Here is a 17995-nt window from a genome sequence, read left to right as displayed (position 1 = left end):
GACCTCAGTTCTGCTCACAGGAACTTTGCCTGTCCCAGGAGGGAGCATGGGAAGAGAAGGACTGCCACTTAGAAGCCTTAAAACAAAACCAGATTTAGAGGATTGTAGGCCCTCAAAAAGCCTTGCCTCTGGCTCTCAAGAAGCCCTTAAAAAAAAAAAAAAAAAAGAATTGCTCAGGAACAGAGGCCCGAAATGGAGTATGGGAAAATCCTGGGGACAGGGGAAGACTCCAAGGAGCCTAGATTTCCCTCTTTCCATACAGATCAAGGCTGCTTAGCACTCAAGGGAGAAAAATAGACTTTATTTACAAGAAATAACATTTAAAAAAAGATCCATCACAGCCCTTAAAAACCTTCCAATCACTCCAAATCCAACCCCAGTGCAAGTCTGGGGAAGGTAGGGTATGAGCTGCTGTTTAAGGCTGCCCTCCCACCCGACCCTAGCCCTGAGACCCAGGGCCCATTTGTCCTGGAAAAGAACATTCCTTGGGCATCTGTGCCCTTGTGGAAGAGAGCAGGGGCTCCTACTAGGTCATGCCCAGTCTTCAAGAGCAAGGCCCCACCCGCTGCTAGTCCCAGCCACGGGGAGATACAAAGGCCAGGGCCTGCTCCTCTGGTCCCCTCTAGGCTGGGAGTAGAGTGGCTGGGCCCAAGGATACAGCCACTCAAAGCCAGCCTTATATCTGGTTATGATAGAGAATTGACAGCTCCAACAACAACAAAAAAAATTAAGAGGCAAGGTTGGGAGAGGGTCCACACTGTCCAAGCTCCAAGCCTCCTGGGCCAGCTCTGTGAAGGTCCAGGTACAGGCCAGGGTGTGGGCAGGCATCACTGTCTCTAGGGGTTTGGCCACTATTGGCCTGGGAGCTGAGAGAAGGCACTGAGAGGGACAGTAGAAGGAAAAGGACCAGGAGAGGTCAACATCAGGGTACACAGGTGGGGCCACTCACTGGTACTGGCCCTTTAGTGCTTTGCCTGAAAAAGAGAGAGAGAGTCAAACGGTGAAAAACCCTTCCTGCACCCAAACACCTGACTGGGATTCCTTCCTTCATGAATCTGGACACATCTAGCTTCAATTTACCAGTTTCTGGTCCTACTTAAGCAGCTCTGGGTGCTGTCAGTGGGAAGGGGGTTTACCTAGCTCCTCTCTGACAATAAGCTGCTATTATCAGACCCAGGGACACTTCTTAACTCTCCAGTGGCCTGACTTGGCCCTGCCCTGGCTGCTGCCCTGCGAAGGGCCTGTGTTCCTGCTCCTATCAATGCCTCTACCTTGCCCTTGGCCCGAGGGGTGGTAGTGGCCGCAGAAGCAGTGGCAGCACTGGCTGTGGTGGTGGCAATGCGTGGAGAGCGGCGGGTTCCACTGCGGGTGTTGGGGGAGGCCTTGGACTGGGCCTTCTTTGAGGCTCCTCGTCGTAGAAGACTATTTCCCAGCTTCTTAGGTGTGTTGAGGATGTTGAAGGCCATTGACTGACGCCGGTCAGCCTGTGGAAGAAGGTCAAACTGGGAATTCATGGCTGCCTTCCTGGCCAGCCTGCTGCTCCAAGGTTCAGCCAACAAGGCTTTGCTAGTGTCTTCTGTCCCCTCCAATCCCAGTCTAACCTGTTTTAAAACAGCTGGAGCTTTCTTCTGGGCCTCAGTAGTGCTCTGTTTGCGCCCTTCATGTCGATCCCGGGGAGTCATGGGGCGTGGGAAACAGCTGGTGGCCTTCTTGGACTGTGGGGAAGAGAATATGACATCCCAAGCCAGGTATCTTGGGTTCTTAGAGCCAAGTGGACTTCGTCAACCTGTTCCCTTTTCCATGGCCCCATCCATGCAAACCTCCCCTTTAATTCACTTCTCAAACTGGGTTAGCTGAGCCTGACCTGGACACACTGCTATTCAGAACAAAACACAGAAGCCACTGTCACCTACCTCAGGGGTGCCAGGGCCCTGGTGGCTCTCTAAAGAGACCCGTTTGCGCTGCTGCCGTGTGGTGATACCAGTGCCCTCAGCAATCTGGGTTGGTTGCATGCTGGCTCGGCGCAAGGTCTCCCGGGGGTCTCCGGTTTTCATCTCTTCATCTGTGATGGTGCCCAGGCTCAGGGAAGGCTGCAGGAGGTAGAAGTTGTCAGTGAGCCCCAGCTATACAGAAATGGAACAGGAACTGGACCTACCTCAGAACTTTTCAAATGCCTGACACTTGGAATGACTGGATCCTTCCTACCTTAAAAGGCATCCCCCTTCCTGTTATCTACCTGTACCCCAGAAAAATAGGCAGGAGTTCAATACAGACTTCTCTCTGAACTCCTACCACTCACAGTGATTTAATCCTGAGCTTCTACAGCTGCTGGCAATTCTATATGGAAGCATGAGGTGGTCACCCTCCTCAGCAGGCCAGAGACCCAGGACACTAGAGTGTAGGAGTTACTGCACAGTGACCCCCAAGACTCACCCTGGACTCCAGTGGATAGCAGGTCTTCAAGTGTGGGGGGCATACTCGGTTGCGCTGTTGTAACTCTGCAATGCGGTTCCAGTCACCCAGCTGCTCAGGCTCATCCTGGCAAGAACCCATGTAGAAGCTGTTCCTTCCTGTGGAGGGCAGAAAAGTTGTCAGGAGCTAGAGTCAGCAAATTGCCCACTGGCCCTGATACTTTCAGATTCTGCTGCTAGTGTTCCCTTCCACCTAACCCAGGGACTTCAAATCTAATACCAATGCTACAGGGATAGGCGTGAGACATGCTGACCATTTCTATCATGAGGCCTTGGTTGCTGCTCTCTCCCTGGGAAGGTTGTTTGCAGAGGATAGGATTACATATTATTCACTTGTCAAAGCTTGGTGTCTCACACCAGGAGAAAGTAATTAAGGGCCAGGAATTAATACCTGGAGGATTGGAAAGAGTTCCTGGAGCCCAAATAGCAACAACATCCAAGAAAAGTCTGGCCAAGCTAGCCCTTCCAAGAGCCCATCACCAGCTAAGGAGGGCTTCTGACAGGTAACTGTCACTATCAAGTGTGCACCCCTGGTTCGGACTGTCCCAGCATTACCATAGCTGGACAAGCGAGAGTCTGAGACTACAGAGAAAGGCAGGTGGTACCAGAGCAGCAAGGAAGCAAGGGGGCCAGCCTTGGGATTCTAAAAGCTTGCCTCTTTTTCTTGTACCAGGATCTACTTCTAGTCCTCTTACCTGGTGGGGCCCCACTGGACACCCTGGCCTGGGAGCGGCGAGCAGAGCTTCGAGTGGTGGGTCGGTAGCCAGGCAGGCTAAGCAGAGCTGAGTTGCCATCATCAGGAGAGCCCAGGCTGGGTAGAGACTGAGTTGAGGAGGTGGGCCGCAGGGTGGCCTGGGAAATAGGGGCGGACTGTGTACTGTAGAAAGATGAATTGGCACTGTCTGGTTCCTCCACATCTAGCTTCTGCAAGAATATGAGTTGTGTTGATAAAGCCACCTCCCATTCTTTCCTTGAAGCCCCACACCCCACTGCCCCTCAAGGGCCATGCATTTCTGCAAATGAATAGGAAGACTTTATAAAATGCTGAGCCTATCAAGACTCTTTTCTATCCATTTTTTTTTTTTTTCTCCATGAAGTCCTCTAAGGGAAGGCAGGCAGAGTTATCAATCCATTTCAGAGGTAAGGTATAAAGAAAGAAAGTGACTAGCCCCAAATCTCAACTAGGAAATAGGTGAACTAGAGCTAGAACCCACAGATCCTGAGATGCATCATACACTTAGCCTTGGTCCACAACCTCTGCTGTCCCTTAGGGTCCAGAATTCCTGGACCCCCTACCATCTTCTATAACTTCTCTGGCTTTTTGGTAGAAGGCACCTTGCATATAAAGAGCCACCTGCTGCATAAAAGCACCTCTCCTCCCAGAGAAAAACAAGGGCAAGAGCCCAGGTCTGGGAGGCCGTCCACTGGGGGCCACACCACATCTCAGCTGCACAAGAGTGTGCTGGAGGCATGGACTGGGCTGCAACTTCCCATCCTCTCCTTTCAGCCTGCAAGGAATCAATGCTAACCAATGTCTCACATGAGGTGGACACTAACCTTGGAGTTAATTACACAGGGGTCTAATTCAGCTCTGCCCTTTTCTACAGAAAAGCTCCTAAGTAAGTCACTGCCCTTAGGATCTCAGCTTTTTCATCTGTATATTAGAACTGGTTGGTCATCGTGTCTCATTCCTGAATGAGGACCTAAGGGAAAGATGCCTATAAAAGGAAGTAGGGATTACCGTCCTGAAGCCCTATTACCAGCAGCCTGACCTTGGTCATGGTAATGTTGATGATTTGCGTTGTACGCCGACGAGCAGACCGGGTCTTACGCCCAGAGTCCAAGAAGACATCCCCCAGGGAGTCTAGACTGCTCTCCAGGGGGGCCTGACCTCGAGCAGGGATGGGGGTGAAGTAGAGGCTTTCCAGGGATTCCACCTTGGGGGGCAGGCGCTGGGAGATGGGTGAGGCTGGCTCTCCAGGGATGCTTGTGCCATCAGGCTGGGTACGAGGCATCTTGCTGTGGAAAAGAAAACTGCTCAGGCATGCTTCCTGGGTTGGCAATCACTTTGGTCCCCAGTGGCCATTTCTTGCATTTATTATAAGCAGAGGTTCAGAAAAGCCCTTGGCTGTGGGACCATGGACAAATGAATGGCCTGTATGCCCCAATTTCATGTGTTTAATGAGAAATGACAAGCTACCTCAGAGATTTGCTGGAGAAGAAATGAAGTGCTTAGAATAGTGGTACATAGTAAGTAAGTTTAGTAAGAACCATAAATGTGTTTTCAGTCTTAAACTTGTACACTTGCTATTGAAACCTTTCTAAAATGCAAACCTGACCATATACTCCTCAATTTTGACCCTTCTGAGATTCCTCAGTGCCTTTAGGATCAAATCTAGACACGAGCTTCCAAGAGGGAGTCCAACCAGGCCCTCTGAGCCTCCCAGCCTCCTTTTCTACCTTTGCTCACAGTGCACTCCTGTTTACCTAGCACATATACCTGTGGATTCCTTTAAGACTCAGAAGAACAAAAACCTCCATGAAGTCTTTCCTGACCAACTTGCTTCTTTTCCTTCCCACTGTGCCCTATCCAGAAGTCTGTCATCACACCTATGATGCTTTATAGACTTCCAACTGAGCACAGCTGGAAACTGGACATGGTGCACACCTGTAATCCTAGCTACTGGGGAGACCAGGATTCGAGGCCAGCCTTTGGCAAGACCTTGTCTCAAAAGAAGGGCTGGGGGGTGTCGCTCAATGGTACAGTGCTCCTAGGTTCAATCTCCAGTTTCACCAAGAAAAAAAAAAAAAACTTCCATAGAGTAAAAGGATAGCACTTTCACTATCATCCTGGCCCAGTATCTGGAATACAGCCTTCTGAAGAGCAGGTGCTCAGTCAACAATAGATTTAGGGTGGAGGGCTGTATCCTGACCTGCTGATACTGAGTGGGGTCCCCTCCTCGCAGCTCAGATCCAGGCTGTCAATACTCAAGTCCAGCTGGGGTTTAGCTTGGGGCTCACGGCTCTTTAAGGTGTCAGTTGCCACTTGGAATTTACCCAGGTCTCGAAGCTGTTGGTCTGCGTGGGCAACCTGGGAAAGAGAGAAAGAAAGCCTAAGGCAGGTGTGGGCTCAGGGAAGAGGGAAGAGGGGTCCAAGAGATCAGAGCTGAGGTGAGTCTGTTCAGCCAGATGCTTACCTGTGCTTCCAGGCTGCGCACCTGGGCAGTAAGGTGGCGGCAGGTCTGTTCAGCCTCCTTGGTCTTTAGCCCAGCCTGCTGCAGCTCACGACCCAGACGGTCAGCATCCGCCCGAAGCTCCTTGTTCTCCTTCTGCAGCTGTTCCAGGCCCCGCAACTGCTCCTGCAGCTCTTGATTCTGCTGTTTTTTGGCATCATAATGGGTCTTGGCTTTCTCCATCTGTGTGGGCAGAGGGATAGGTGGGGTGTGGCAAAGCCTAGAGGGCAGTAGGAAGAGCAGAGCAGGCCAGAGCTGGGCATCTCACCTGCAGCTTATAGTGCTCAGCTGCCTGTTCCTTCTGGCTCAACTGGGCCTGCAGTTCATTCACCTGGGCCTGGAGGCGCTGGGCCTCCTGCTGGCTCTCACCTCCCTGGGCCTGGAAAGCCTGAGAAGAAAGGCTGGGCTGGCTGTTCCACTCAAATCTACTGACCTTCTCTAGCTGGCTGCTCAGGCTCCACAGGTGTTCCAGACTCCTGAGTATTCTCTGAGGATGTTAAGGCATCCCTCTTCCCCCAATACACACACTCCCCCCAGCTACAGCCTATGGAAACACCACACATGCTCAAAGTCCACATCTGTGGAAGTTTTCCTAACCAGCTCACACCTCTGCTGGCCTCTGACAGCCCTGTCTTTGCCTTGAGACCAGGAACAAAGTATCATCCTCTTCCCATGTACACAGTCTCCCCAAGGAGGAAGGGAAGATAATCCTCTGAGAACACTGGGTGCAGAGCATCCTGGTACAGATGGTGGTGTTAGGCTCTTGGCATATGAGTTCTCCTGTGACAGGGAATTCACTTCTCCAGACCCTTTTTAGGAGGCGCGGTGGCATGTGCCTACAATCCCAACAGCTCGGAAGACTGAGGCAGAAGGATCTTGAGTTCAAAGCCAGCCTCAGCAAAAAGGAGGTGCTAAGCAACTCAGTGAGACCCTGTCTCTAAATAAAGATACAAAATAGGACTGGGGATGTGGCTCAGTAGTCAAGTGCCCCTGAGTTCAATCCCCGGCATCTCCCCCCGCAAAAAAGTAACTTTATCCTTGAAATTTGAGATGTAGAAACCCCGTAGAGATTTAAGTAAACTGACCACGTCACAGTGACCAAATGGCAGTCACCGTCTGAGCATGGTCTACATGACTCCAAAGCCTATAGAATCTCATTTCGATGTCATTACTGCCTCCTTAAGAGCAGGCCTGCATCTGATTCTCCCCCTGCAATGCCAGCAAGTGCTCATTTGCTGCAGACACTCGATAAGAGCATCCCATCCTTGCCTCACCTACATCTCTTATCTCAGAGCAAGCTCAAAAAGGACTATAAAAGGTAAGTTTATCATGTAATCAGAACATGGTGCAGGGTGTATGGGAAGGTGAGCAGAAGAAATGATGCTCTGAGCTCCCATCAACACCTGGGACCCACTAGGGGTTTAGCAAGTCCCAATGCATTAATGCCCAATTCCTTTGCCTCTGACCAGAGGTTCTGAAGCCTGCAGCTGCAAAAGGCAAGTATTAGAACAAAGAAAGTGACACAGTTGAAAGCACTAAAAATGTTAATCATAGGGGCTGGTGGGAGTATAGCTCAGTGGTAGAGTACTTGACTAGCATGCTCAAGTACCACATATAAACAAATAAAAGATGGAATGCTTTGAAAGAATGATTAATTGCATTGTAAGCCAACATGGTAGTGCATGACTGTAATCTCAGCTACTTAGGTTTAAGACCAGCCTGGGTAACTTAATGAGACTCTGTCTCAAAAAAATAAAAAGGGGGTTGGGGTTGTGTTAGAGCATTTGCCTAGCATGTTCAAGACCCTAATTTCTATCCTCAGCACCCCATAAAAATAAATAAATAAAAAATAAAAGGGGCTGGGGATACAGCTCAGTGGTGGAGTACCCTGGCTTTAATCCCCAGTACCTTAAAAAAAAAAAAAAGCACTCTCTCACCCTGGAACCGAAACTATCAAACTACCTAGACTAGCACTGTTCCACAGAACTTCCTGAGATGATGGAGAACTCTGTACATGCATTGTCCAGTAGACTAGTCACTAGCCACATGTAATGACTGAGCAAGAGCAATGTGGCTAGTGCAACTGAGGATCTGAATTTTTTATTTAATTCAATTTAAATATAAAGAATCATAGGTTGACTAACAGTTGTAGTGGACAGTGAAGGTCCAGAGGGATGGGAACCTTTCTGGTCTTCTCCAAGAGGTCCCAAAAGGCATATGTAGCACTCCTGAGCCAGGTACAGAGTTCCTGAGGCTGCCAGGCACCCAGTTGCCCCTCCTTTGACCCCATACCCCTGTGGCTTAGAGAGCACTTCCCTCGCCCAATCTCCTGAGGCAGCTAGTAGCCAGGCCTATCCCCTCCGCTGGCCCACCTTTAGCTTCTGCTGCTGCACCTTGCTGGCCTGGTCATAGTCAGCCAGTTTCTTACTCAGTTCTTCTACCTGGGGAGGAAAAGAGGAGATGAGAAACTCAGGAGGCTTTTCCTTGGATGTCTGGACAAAGTAGGGAGATTCCCCAGACCAGTGTCTCCACAGTTCATAGAAGGAACTTGGGTCCTTTCTCTAGACTCCAGTTAGGGAATGGCCTGCTGCCCAGACTGGCCGGCAGAATCTGAAGGAGGTAACCTCACACAGATGTTAACAGGGCCATCTACCCATATTTAGTCCACCCCCCAGCTGCTGCCACCTCACTACCAACCCACTGCTGCCACCACTCCCAGGCTCCCAAACTTTCCCATGCTGGGGGCAGGAACAGGGAACCTAGGCTAGTCCTCTAGCAGACATAATTAACGGACACCCAGTTTTCCTTCTTTCCAGAAATTGCCAAAGCAAAAGCCCCAGATGCTCAGACCTCTTCCCCATCTCCATGGGCCATTAGGGCTAGTGCTAGCGGTGAGGCCACTGTGGTTAGCACTGGGGGAACAGACTGCTAGAAGACAAGAGCAGGGCAGCACACATACTCCCAGCTCCCCCATTCCCACAAAGGAAGAGGAAAGGGAGGAGAGGGTTGGGAAGGACTGAAACAGCCACAAGCAGCCCTGACTCCTCCAGGCATTCCAGGAGTTCAGGCATGACCAGGCAGCAAAGGGAGAAGCAAGGGCTCCATTGCTAACTGTTTGCTTTTCATTTGACTGTTCCCAATCATCTCAGGCTCCTTGGAGGAGGTGACAGGAAGAATGGAAGGTTCAATAATTCAGAAGGCCTGAGGTTACTGGGAAGAAGGGCGGTAGGGGGTGTTCTCACTAAACAGCAGCTCCACAGGCATGACGTCTCTGAAGCACAGAGATCCTTGAGAGAGAGGCGGCCAGACCACATGATCCCATCTCGTGCAGACCTTGTCTGATCCTCTCAACCTTGGCCTTCCTGCTCTAGACAGCTCCATGTCATGCGAGGTGGGCATGCTAAGCCCACCACTCTCCCTGTTCTGTGAAGGCTGCCTTCAGATTACCTTTGGTTGTAACAAAGGCATACTCTGTGGGGGGCAAAAGGGCACCGTGTTAAACAGGGCCCACAGGTAACTCTGCTATTCCTCTTAGTTGAATATCCCTAACTAAAAACAGGTCTTAGGAGGTTTTGGAATCACAAGGATTCAGTTTTGTCACTGGTTCAGGTCCATGAACAATGAAGCCTATGCCACCCCTCATCCCTGACAAGCAGACAAGACAAAGTAGATAAGGGCGGAGAGGCCGACCTGGGATGGGTGGGATGAGGCCTGAGGGAGGGCCCAGCACACCGCACTCCTGGGCAGCCTGGGCCTGGATTCCACGCTTGACCCTGCCCCCTTCACAAACAGTTCACAACAGGAGCTGATGGAGGCAAGCTGCAGCCGGGGTCATGCACCAAGACTGGTCACCGTTTAAGCAGCCAGCATTTATCAAGGACCCCAGGCATTACCTGCTTAGTCTGCTCTCTCTGAAATACCTCTAGCTGTTCCACCTGTGCACGGGGGAGGAGCAATGGAGACAGTGAGAAGGGTGCCCCTCTGTGGCCAGGCTGACCTCAACTGGGCTCTTACACTTCTCCTCAAGCACTACTTGTAATAAGTGAAAAATGCCAGTTTGGCTGCTTCTAGCCCCCAGTGGCTTTGGGGGCCTCCAGTGCAAATATGCATCTGGAATAGATGTTGGTCACCACAACTTGGCTCTCTAAGGACAAAGCTTACGGGAAAGGGGAGACTGTTGGTATTTTCTTTAGAAGGGAGAGCAACCAGCCACATCTCCTTTTCTGCCACCCAGTGAACAAGGGAAGGCAAGACATCGCAGCATGGTAGCCAGATGCCACAGGGTACAGAGGCCCACTTCCACCATGTCCCCACTCTTAGGTCCAGATGTGTGGAATGTGGTGGAGCTGGGCACCTACCTGGGTAGTAAGTTTCTGCCTCTCTTCCTGGAATCGCTGCCTCTCCTCTAGGACCTTCATCTTGGCACCCTCATACTTGGCCGTCATCACCTCCAGCTCCCGGGTACTATTCTGTGCTTCCTGCTGCATCTCCGTCAGACGGGTCTCAGCATCAGCACGTACAGCTGCCAACTCTTGTACATATTTCTCCCGGGCCTGGTCCAGCTCCACTTCCAAAAACTGCCGGCCAAGGTTGGCCCGCTCTCCCAGACCCCGGTTCTCCTCTGCCAGAAGGCCATGAGCCTTCTTCAGCATGCTCAGCTGCTCTGCGTAGCTGGCCTTCTCTGCCCGCAATTGCTGGGCTACTCGCTCCTGTTCTGCCACCTTCTGCCGCAGGGGCCCCAGCTCCCCAAGCTCCCGCTGGGCCCGCATCAGCTCTGCCCGAAGTCCACCAGCTGCCTGCTTGCTCTGCTCCAGCTCCTCCCGGTGGCGCTTCTCAGCAGCTGCCTGCTCAGCCTGCAGCTGCTGGCAGAGGTGCTTGGCAGGCAGCAGCTCACTCACCAGGGCCTGTGTGCTGGTATGCTCCAGCTGCAAGGCAGATAGGGCCTGCTCCTTCTGGAAGAACTTCTCCTGCCATGCCTTCAATTCTTGGCCCAGCTCCTCAGCTCGCTCTGCCTGTGAGGCCAGCTCCTGCCGCAGGTTCTCAGAAGTCACTCGCTGTTTCTCCACCTCCTCCCGAAGGCTCTGTACCTCCTCTCGAAGAGCAGAGCTGCGTTCTGCAGCTCTGGCACTGCTGCTGGCTGTCTCTGCCTGGAGCAGGCGCAGCCTCTCCTCCAGCTTTTGGCTCTTCTCTGACTCGGCTATAACCAGCCGCTTTAACTCCTTGCTCTCTCCCTCCTTCTCCAGGACCTGACGGTTCAGAATGGACACCTCCTCCTCCAAGCTGCTGATGAGGCTACTCTTCCTTTCTGCCTCCTGCTGGCTCCGGGCTACCTGGGCCTTCCATTCCTCCTCAGCCTTGCTATGGTCTTGGACCTTGGTGTGGAGAGTGGACAACTCCCTCTGGGCTGAAGCTAAAGTGGCCTGACTATGCCTCAGCTCCTGGGCCTTCTCCTCCAACTCACCCCGAAGAGTCTCAAGGGCTCTGTCCTGCTCAGCCTTAGAGGCACGCTCAGACTCCAGGCTGCGTACCAGATCATCAGCCTTCTCCTGCTGCTGCTGGTACTGCTGCTCCAGCCTGCTCACCACTGCCCGCAGTGCCTCCAGCTCAGAGCCTGATGACTCTTTCTCTCTAGCAGCCTTCAACTGGGTTGCTGGACCAGAAGCATCGTCTCCACTGGCCACGCCTACAGGCTGCAGGTGCTCCTTTTCCTTCTTAGCCAACTGTGTCTTCAACTGCTCCATGGCTTGCTGAAGCTCCCTTAGCTCTATTCTCTGGGCTGCCTCCTGCCCACGAAGTTTGGCCAGCTCCTGGTCTTTGCCCTCCTTTTCTGCCAGGGCCTGGGCCAATGACTCCTGCAGGGTAGCAAACTCTACACGCTGCTCATTTAGGGCATTCTGCAGCCGCATCTCAAGCTCAGCCTTGGCTGCCTTCTCTAGGGCAAGGTCAGCTTGGGCCCGGCCCCGCTCCTGGGTCAGCCGTGCCACCTCTCTCTCCTGCTGCCCACGCTCCTCCTGCTGCTGCCCCTGGCTCTCCATCAGTGCCGCCCGCAGCCTCTCCAGCTCACTGCCCATTTGCTCTGCCTCCCGCTCCATGGCCTGCAGCGCTGCCTGTGTGCTACAAAACTGCCGTCCCTGCTGCTCTTCTGGCCACTCAGACTCTCTGTCTCCAGCCCTCGGGGGTTCCTTCAGTAGCTCCCGAGAGGCTGTTTCCTGCTGCTCACCTGCCTTACGCACCAAGGCCTCCAGGCGGGCCACCTCCTTGCTAGTAGCAGCCATCTTCTCCTGCAAAGCAGAGAGGTCATCTGCCAGCTTCTGAGCCCTGACCTCCTTCTCCTGGACCTGCTGAAGGGCTCTAGCCAGGTTGGCATGGAGCTGGGCCAGCTCATTCTGCTGTCGGCCAAGCTGGAGCTCACTGTGGGCCTCTATCCCTGCCACCTTCTCCTTTGCCTCCTGCAGCTCCTGGCGTGCCTTCTCACACTCCTCCTTCAGGGTCATTAGCTGTTCCTGGAACATGGCATCATACTGTGCCTCCTCTTGCTGGCTATCCTCAAATCGCTCCCGCCAGGTAGCTACCTCCTTCATGAGTTGCTCACACTCACTCTCAGCCCTGCGCTGGGAAGCCATGGCTTCTGCCAGCTCCCGCCGCAGGGCTTCAGTCTCAGCCTGATGGGTCTCCCCAAGCTGTTGTAATCGGGCCTCAAGCCCCTTACGTCCAGCCTTCTCTTCTTCTAGCTCCTTCCGTTCCTGCTTCTGCTGCTCCAACAGGCTTTGGGACTTTGCCTCCAGCTCAGAGATGCAGCGCTGCTGTTCCTCTCGGGCATTTGCGGCCTTGCGCTTCTCCTCTTCAAGGCTGCCCTTGGTGATCTTCAAGGACTCTTCAAGGGTCCGGAGCTGCTCTTGGAGCTGTCCCTTCTCCTGGGCCACGCTTTCTCTCTCAATGGCTTTTTGTTGCTCCGCCTTCAGCTGGGCCTCAAGTGATGCCACCTGGGCCTGGACCTCAAGCCGCTCTTGATGGACTGCCTCAATGCGGGCATGGAGTTCCTCCACTTTTTGGCTTAACTCTACCTTCTCCTGCTGGGCCTGTGTCACTGAGGCCTGGGCACTGTCCCGGGCTTCATTAGCAGCCTGAAGTTGCTGCTGCAGAATCTCCAGTTTGGCAGCTTTCTCCTTCTCCAATGCCTCCAGCTGCTGGCGAGCTGTATCCCGCTCCCTTAAGAAGGCCTCTCGTGCCTCGGCAACAGTGGCCAGTTGCTGGGCGTGGTTCAGCCTGGTTGCCTCCTGCTCCTTGGCTACCTCTTCCAACTGCTGCTCCTTCTGCTTCAGGCTACTGCTCAGCTGCTCCACCTGGTGGCGGAGGCCCTGGGAGGCCTGCTCTTGCTGTTGGAGGACCTGTGCTACCTGGGCCTGCTCCTTTTGGGCCTGCTGCTTCAGGCTGGCCAGTTCTTGATCCTGCTGCTGTAGGGTGGCATTGAGTGTGGTGAGCTCTGCAGTCAGAGAGGCCACCTGGGCGGTCAGCTGAGCCCCCTGAGCTTGGGAGGCCTGCTCTAGCTCCTCTTTAGCCTGGCCAAGGTTGGAGACGGAGTTCTGCAGATCGGCAATCAAGCTGGCCAGCTGCTGCTTTTCTTCTTCAAAGCGGCCTCGCTCAGCCAGCAGCTGGGCTTCCTGCTTGCCCTGCTCACTCTCCAGCGTCTCCACTCTGGCTTGGAGCTGGGTGTTGTTTGCAGCAAGAGTGGCTGCTTCTTGCTTCAGGGTTTCCAGCTGGTAAGAGAGGAGACCAGTGGGGATCAGCAGGAGTCTTCAGCCATCATGCCCCCTCTGAGAACTGAGGAACACAGGAACCAACCCCAGCATGCAGGTCTTACTGGCTGCTCCTATGTGTTCCTACCTGCAAGATGTCACCCAACACCTCGCCCTTCTCCTGGGGTGGGTTTTCCTGCAGATGTGCCAAACGTTCCTCTAGCTGTGAAAGTTTTCCCTGAAGGATTTCATTCTTCTCTTCAAGACATTTCTGGGAGTAAACAAGAGACCCATATAAACAGAGAGGTGGAACAGGCACCAGATGATCAAACATGTGACCCTACCATTTGATACCAAGATCTCTCTATGCCCTGGCCTGGGGAAAAAAAACTTCAGGAACCATGGAGCTGAGCCTATGGGGGACCTGACTTTCTGGCCCTAGTTCTTGAGTTAAATTAAGTCACAGTGTGGGATGTACACTACTTCTCCAAGGCTGCAGAGCTTACAATTTCAGTATCAAGAGACCAAATACAGTATCATAGCCCCTTTCTCAGACAAGCATTGACCCCCAGATTATCCAAGCAGCCACCAATTTAAAAATAGCCCCTAAGTATCCACATTAGCAGCAGCCACAGGCCCCCTCACCCACTTCCCTACCACTGTTGGCTGGGTACCAGGTGCATCTTTGAATTCCTAATCCATCCAGAAGTCTGGGAGGGAGTTGTTATTGTCCCTCTTCTACACAGACAGAAATCTGGAGCCCAGATGCTAAGTGCCTTGCCCAAGGGATACATGGTTAACAAAAGTGGAAGAGTTGGGTAAAACAGCAGCAATAAATAATAAAGGCTGAACATTCTTAATCTGGAAATCTAAAATCGGAAATGCTCTAAAATCCACACCTTTCTGAACTCCAATGAGATGCTCAAAAAGTTTTGGGTTTTGGAGTATCTCAAATATTTGGGACTACTTTATGTAGACCTTATGGGATACTCAACCCATAAAATCTATGTCAATATTCCCAAATCAGAAAAACTAAACTTTTGACACATTTCTAGTCCCAAGCATTTCACATAAGGAATAACCTACCTGAAATAGCAGCAAACACACTGAGAGCTTACTTACCCCTCACCATGTGGCAAGTGCTTTATATATATTATCCCATAATAGTTAATGAGGCAGATAGTTGATGTTATTACCCCTTCTTTTTTTTTTTTTTTAACTCCAGGGCTGGGGATTAAACCCAGGACCGAGCTACATCTGTACCCCTTATTATTTCTGATTTTGAGATAAGGTCTTGCTAAGTTGCTGAGGCTGGTCTCAAACTTGGTGTCTTCCTGCCTCAGCCTCCTGTGTTGCTGGGATTAGAGATGGATTTATTATTCTCCTTTAAGGATGCTTAGAAAAGAGAAATTGATTAACTTGTCCAAGAACCACAGCTTGTAAGCAGCAGATAGGATTCAAGGTGTCCTGGACTTAAGCCCACATCTTTCCATTACAGCCACTATGAAACCCTGAACAGAATGCAGCTTCCTTCCTGAAGGCCCAGCAGAACAAAGCAATAAGCCGAGCTCAGCTCTACACATGGGGTCCAGACTATGGCACTGACTCTGCTGCAGTGAGTTACCTTGTCCTGCAGGGTTGTGCTGAGCTCCTTCTTGAGACAGGCCTGCTTCTCCACCCACTCCCGAGTGGCCTTGCTGTGCTCCTCTGTCAATTCGTTGAGGGCCCCCTGCAGTTGCTGCAAGTGACTGGCAAACTCCCGCAGCTGAGACATGAGAGAAAATCCCATCAGCCAAGGCCCAAACTAGCACTGCTGCCATCTGCTACCTGATGCCCAGGGGTGTGGTTTGTCCAATGATCCTTCCCAGTTCTTGAACCGATCACAAGTGATCACACCTTTAATTCAGGACCACACAGCAAAATTTAGGGTTACTGGGGCTGGGGCTGTAGCTCGGTGTCAGAGCACTTGCCTAGCATGTGTGAAGCACTGGGTTTGATCCTCAGCACCACATAAAAATAAACAAATAAAATAAAGGCATTTACAACTACCAAAAAAAAAAAAATTAGGGTTACTAAATTACTACACTGGCAGAAGACAATTATGGCACAGGAAAGAGACAAAGTACTCAGGTTTCAGGAGAAAACGAAGCCTGAGCCGCATGCCGGGAGTCTTCTCAAACTTCTTAGCCAGGCTTCCAGATCATCCCAGCCCCAGGAGCCTCCCTACATGGGCCAGCCCCACCCTAACCTTAAAGGAAAGGTCTCCATTCTCCTCAGAAAGCTGGTTAATCTTGCGATCCATCTGGCTCTTCTCTATCTTCAGATCCTGGCACTGCTTCAGAGTCTCGTGCAGCCGCATGGTGAGGCTGCCAGGGAGAGATGCAGTGAGCACAGTGGTCCTCATTGGGGGCACAGAAGGTGGGGGAGAAGAGGGAAAGCCATACTTCTCATTTTTGCCACGCAGCTCCTCAAGCTCCCTGGGCTCCAGTGGGCAGGCTGTCTGCTTCTCATTCAGCAGAGCAAGGCGGTCAATGCGCTGTTGCATCATGGCGATCTGCGCGTCTGCCCCGAGCGGGGAAGGAGAAGAGAGTCAGCACAGGACTGTGATGCAAGGAGACACAGGAACATGCACACCGCATCCAATCAAGGGGAATGGGAGCAAGCGGACAAGAACAGAACCTAGCTTTCAGGAGGTCAGCCCAGGACTGAGCTCTAATTAGGCTCCAAGGCCAGCAGAGGAGACAATATGGAGGCTAAGCCATCATCCAGAGCTTCCCTGGAGGAAGATCCTAGATGCTGCCCATTCCCTCATATCACAGTGTGCCACTCACCCTTCTCGGTGAGGAGCTTACGACTCTCAGCCAGCTCCAGCTCCAGCTCATCCCTATTGTTTCTCTCATCTGCAAGCTGCTTCTTCAATCGTCTCATCTGGAACTGTGGGGTCTGCAGGATGTCACCCATGGGAGAGGCTGGAGAACCTGAGAGGAAGCTGAGGAAGAAGATGGTCCAGATTTCAGGGTAAGAACCCAAGATACAAAGCAATCAGCAATAGTTATGGGGGAGCAGGGTGGGTGCCTTGGACACTGGCTGGGAGACCCATGCATAGGGGTTATGTTTGCAGTGCTCCCTCTTGCCTCAGCACATGTGGAGAAAACTTGTCTTCTGCCTTCTCCATGCCTTAATTTCTTTGCTGGGGTAGAAGGGAAACATGTACTCTTCCCCTCTGCAGACTGGCACTGAAAGAAGGAACTTTACTGCTGTCTAAGGAAAAAGGGGATACCATAACAGAGTACTGCTTTTGAGGGAGGCCTGCCTATGATAGATCCCAACCAGTTCCCAAATTAGTGCTGGGTCACTTGAAGAGATCCCAGATCTGTACTCTCCTGTGATGAAACATGCTGGTCAACTGAGCCTTCAGGAGGCAAGGATCTAAGGGTGGCATGGATGCTGAGACCCTTTCCCAGAAGGAGAGGCCCAGGACATACTTGTTCCCACTAGAGGAGGAGGCAACCTTCTGTAGCTCTAGGAAGCGAACCTCCCTCTTGCCCTGGTGGCTGAGTGGGGAGAGCTCTTCAGAGATGGTGCTGGAACAGGTGGAAGAGACAGGAACTAGGAGTAATAAATAGACACAACAAGGAAGGTTAGTAATGGAGTTACAGATCTGCATCTTTTTTTTTTAATGTATTTTTTATTTGTAGTTGGACACAATGCCTTTATTTTTTATATGTGGTGCTGAGGATTAAACCCAGGGCCTCACATGTGTTAGGCAAGCGCTTTAACACTGAACCACAACCCAGCCCCTCAGATCAGCATCTTCATGCAATGTGAGACTGCACTTTAAGGGGTGTGAATCAGCAGAAACTAGAGGGAGACATCAGGCAGACCCTGACCCCAGAGGTTCTTCCACTTCCTCAGAGTGTAAGTGAACAGAAAGCACACAACAGAATGAGTGTGCCCTCCATGTTCGGAAATGACCAAGTACTCACGCTTTTCTCTCAAGTCAGCACACAGAAGCATGTTGAGAGCCCTGCTCAGAATCTCCCCACAGTCCCCATCAGCTTCTTCTATGGAAACCATGGGCCTCCTTCAGAATTCTGCCACACTGAGCTCTTACATTACCAGGATGCTGTCCTTCTCAAAACCTTCTCTTCCCTTGGTTCCCTGACCATATTCACAGGCCTATCCTACCTCTAATTACTCACCTCCCTCATGTACCCACCCTCAACCCCTCCTCACAGAGATCAAGTAGGGCCCCTGGATTCTGTTCACAGTGCCCACAGCTTCCATAGCCATCCACATGCTGACAGCTTATCTGGCTCTTATCAAACTCATCTGGCTCAGAGTCCTCTCCTGCATTCCAGACTCATGTTTCCAACATCTTCACCTGAAAGTCTCATGAACCATGAATTAAGTTTGGTGAAACTTAATACCCAGAAGAGAACTTGTCCAGACCTGTCTTTAGATTTTTATCATCACCAGCTGACCCCTTCATCAGAAGGCCAGCAGAACTCTCTCTGTTGCACAGCCAGGCATGAGGCATATTCCATACTTAACA

At 51.8% G+C, this 17995-nt stretch overlaps 1 protein-coding gene across 6 annotated transcripts in view; it reads right to left on the bottom strand.

Annotated features, from left to right (window-relative positions):
• Positions 1 to 280: 280 nt before the first annotated feature.
• Positions 281 to 17995, bottom strand: part of Numa1 (nuclear mitotic apparatus protein 1) — a 77394-nt gene continuing 59679 nt past the window's right edge. For 4 of the 6 annotated variants that reach the window (XM_076846717.2, XM_076846715.2, XM_076846718.2 and 1 more), the window contains exons 8-26: positions 16926 to 17049; positions 16272 to 16429; positions 15885 to 16002; positions 15689 to 15806; positions 15065 to 15205; positions 13589 to 13711; positions 10063 to 13461; positions 9598 to 9639; positions 8077 to 8145; positions 5973 to 6092; positions 5669 to 5887; positions 5405 to 5562; positions 4244 to 4490; positions 3167 to 3395; positions 2434 to 2570; positions 1914 to 2090; positions 1602 to 1715; positions 1272 to 1484; positions 281 to 974 (exon numbers count right to left, since the gene is read on the bottom strand). In XM_076846717.2, coding sequence (XP_076702832.2) covers positions 963 to 974; positions 1272 to 1484; positions 1602 to 1715; positions 1914 to 2090; positions 2434 to 2570; positions 3167 to 3395; positions 4244 to 4490; positions 5405 to 5562; positions 5669 to 5887; positions 5973 to 6092; positions 8077 to 8145; positions 9598 to 9639; positions 10063 to 13461; positions 13589 to 13711; positions 15065 to 15205; positions 15689 to 15806; positions 15885 to 16002; positions 16272 to 16429; positions 16926 to 17049 — 5918 coding nt within the window. In that variant the 3' untranslated portion in view covers positions 281 to 962. The remainder of the gene's footprint in view (positions 975 to 1271; positions 1485 to 1601; positions 1716 to 1913; positions 2091 to 2433; positions 2571 to 3166; positions 3396 to 4243; positions 4491 to 5404; positions 5563 to 5668; positions 5888 to 5972; positions 6093 to 8076; positions 8146 to 9597; positions 9640 to 10062; positions 13462 to 13588; positions 13712 to 15064; positions 15206 to 15688; positions 15807 to 15884; positions 16003 to 16271; positions 16430 to 16925; positions 17050 to 17995) is intronic. The other 2 variants (XM_076846722.2, XM_076846720.2) reach the window with 2 other exon arrangements.

The sequence above is a fragment of the Callospermophilus lateralis genome, chromosome 2 (genome assembly GCF_048772815.1).
Source record: "Callospermophilus lateralis isolate mCalLat2 chromosome 2, mCalLat2.hap1, whole genome shotgun sequence".
Lineage (NCBI taxonomy): Eukaryota > Metazoa > Chordata > Mammalia > Rodentia > Sciuridae > Callospermophilus > Callospermophilus lateralis.
This window is presented reverse-complemented; position numbering and strand designations above follow the sequence as displayed.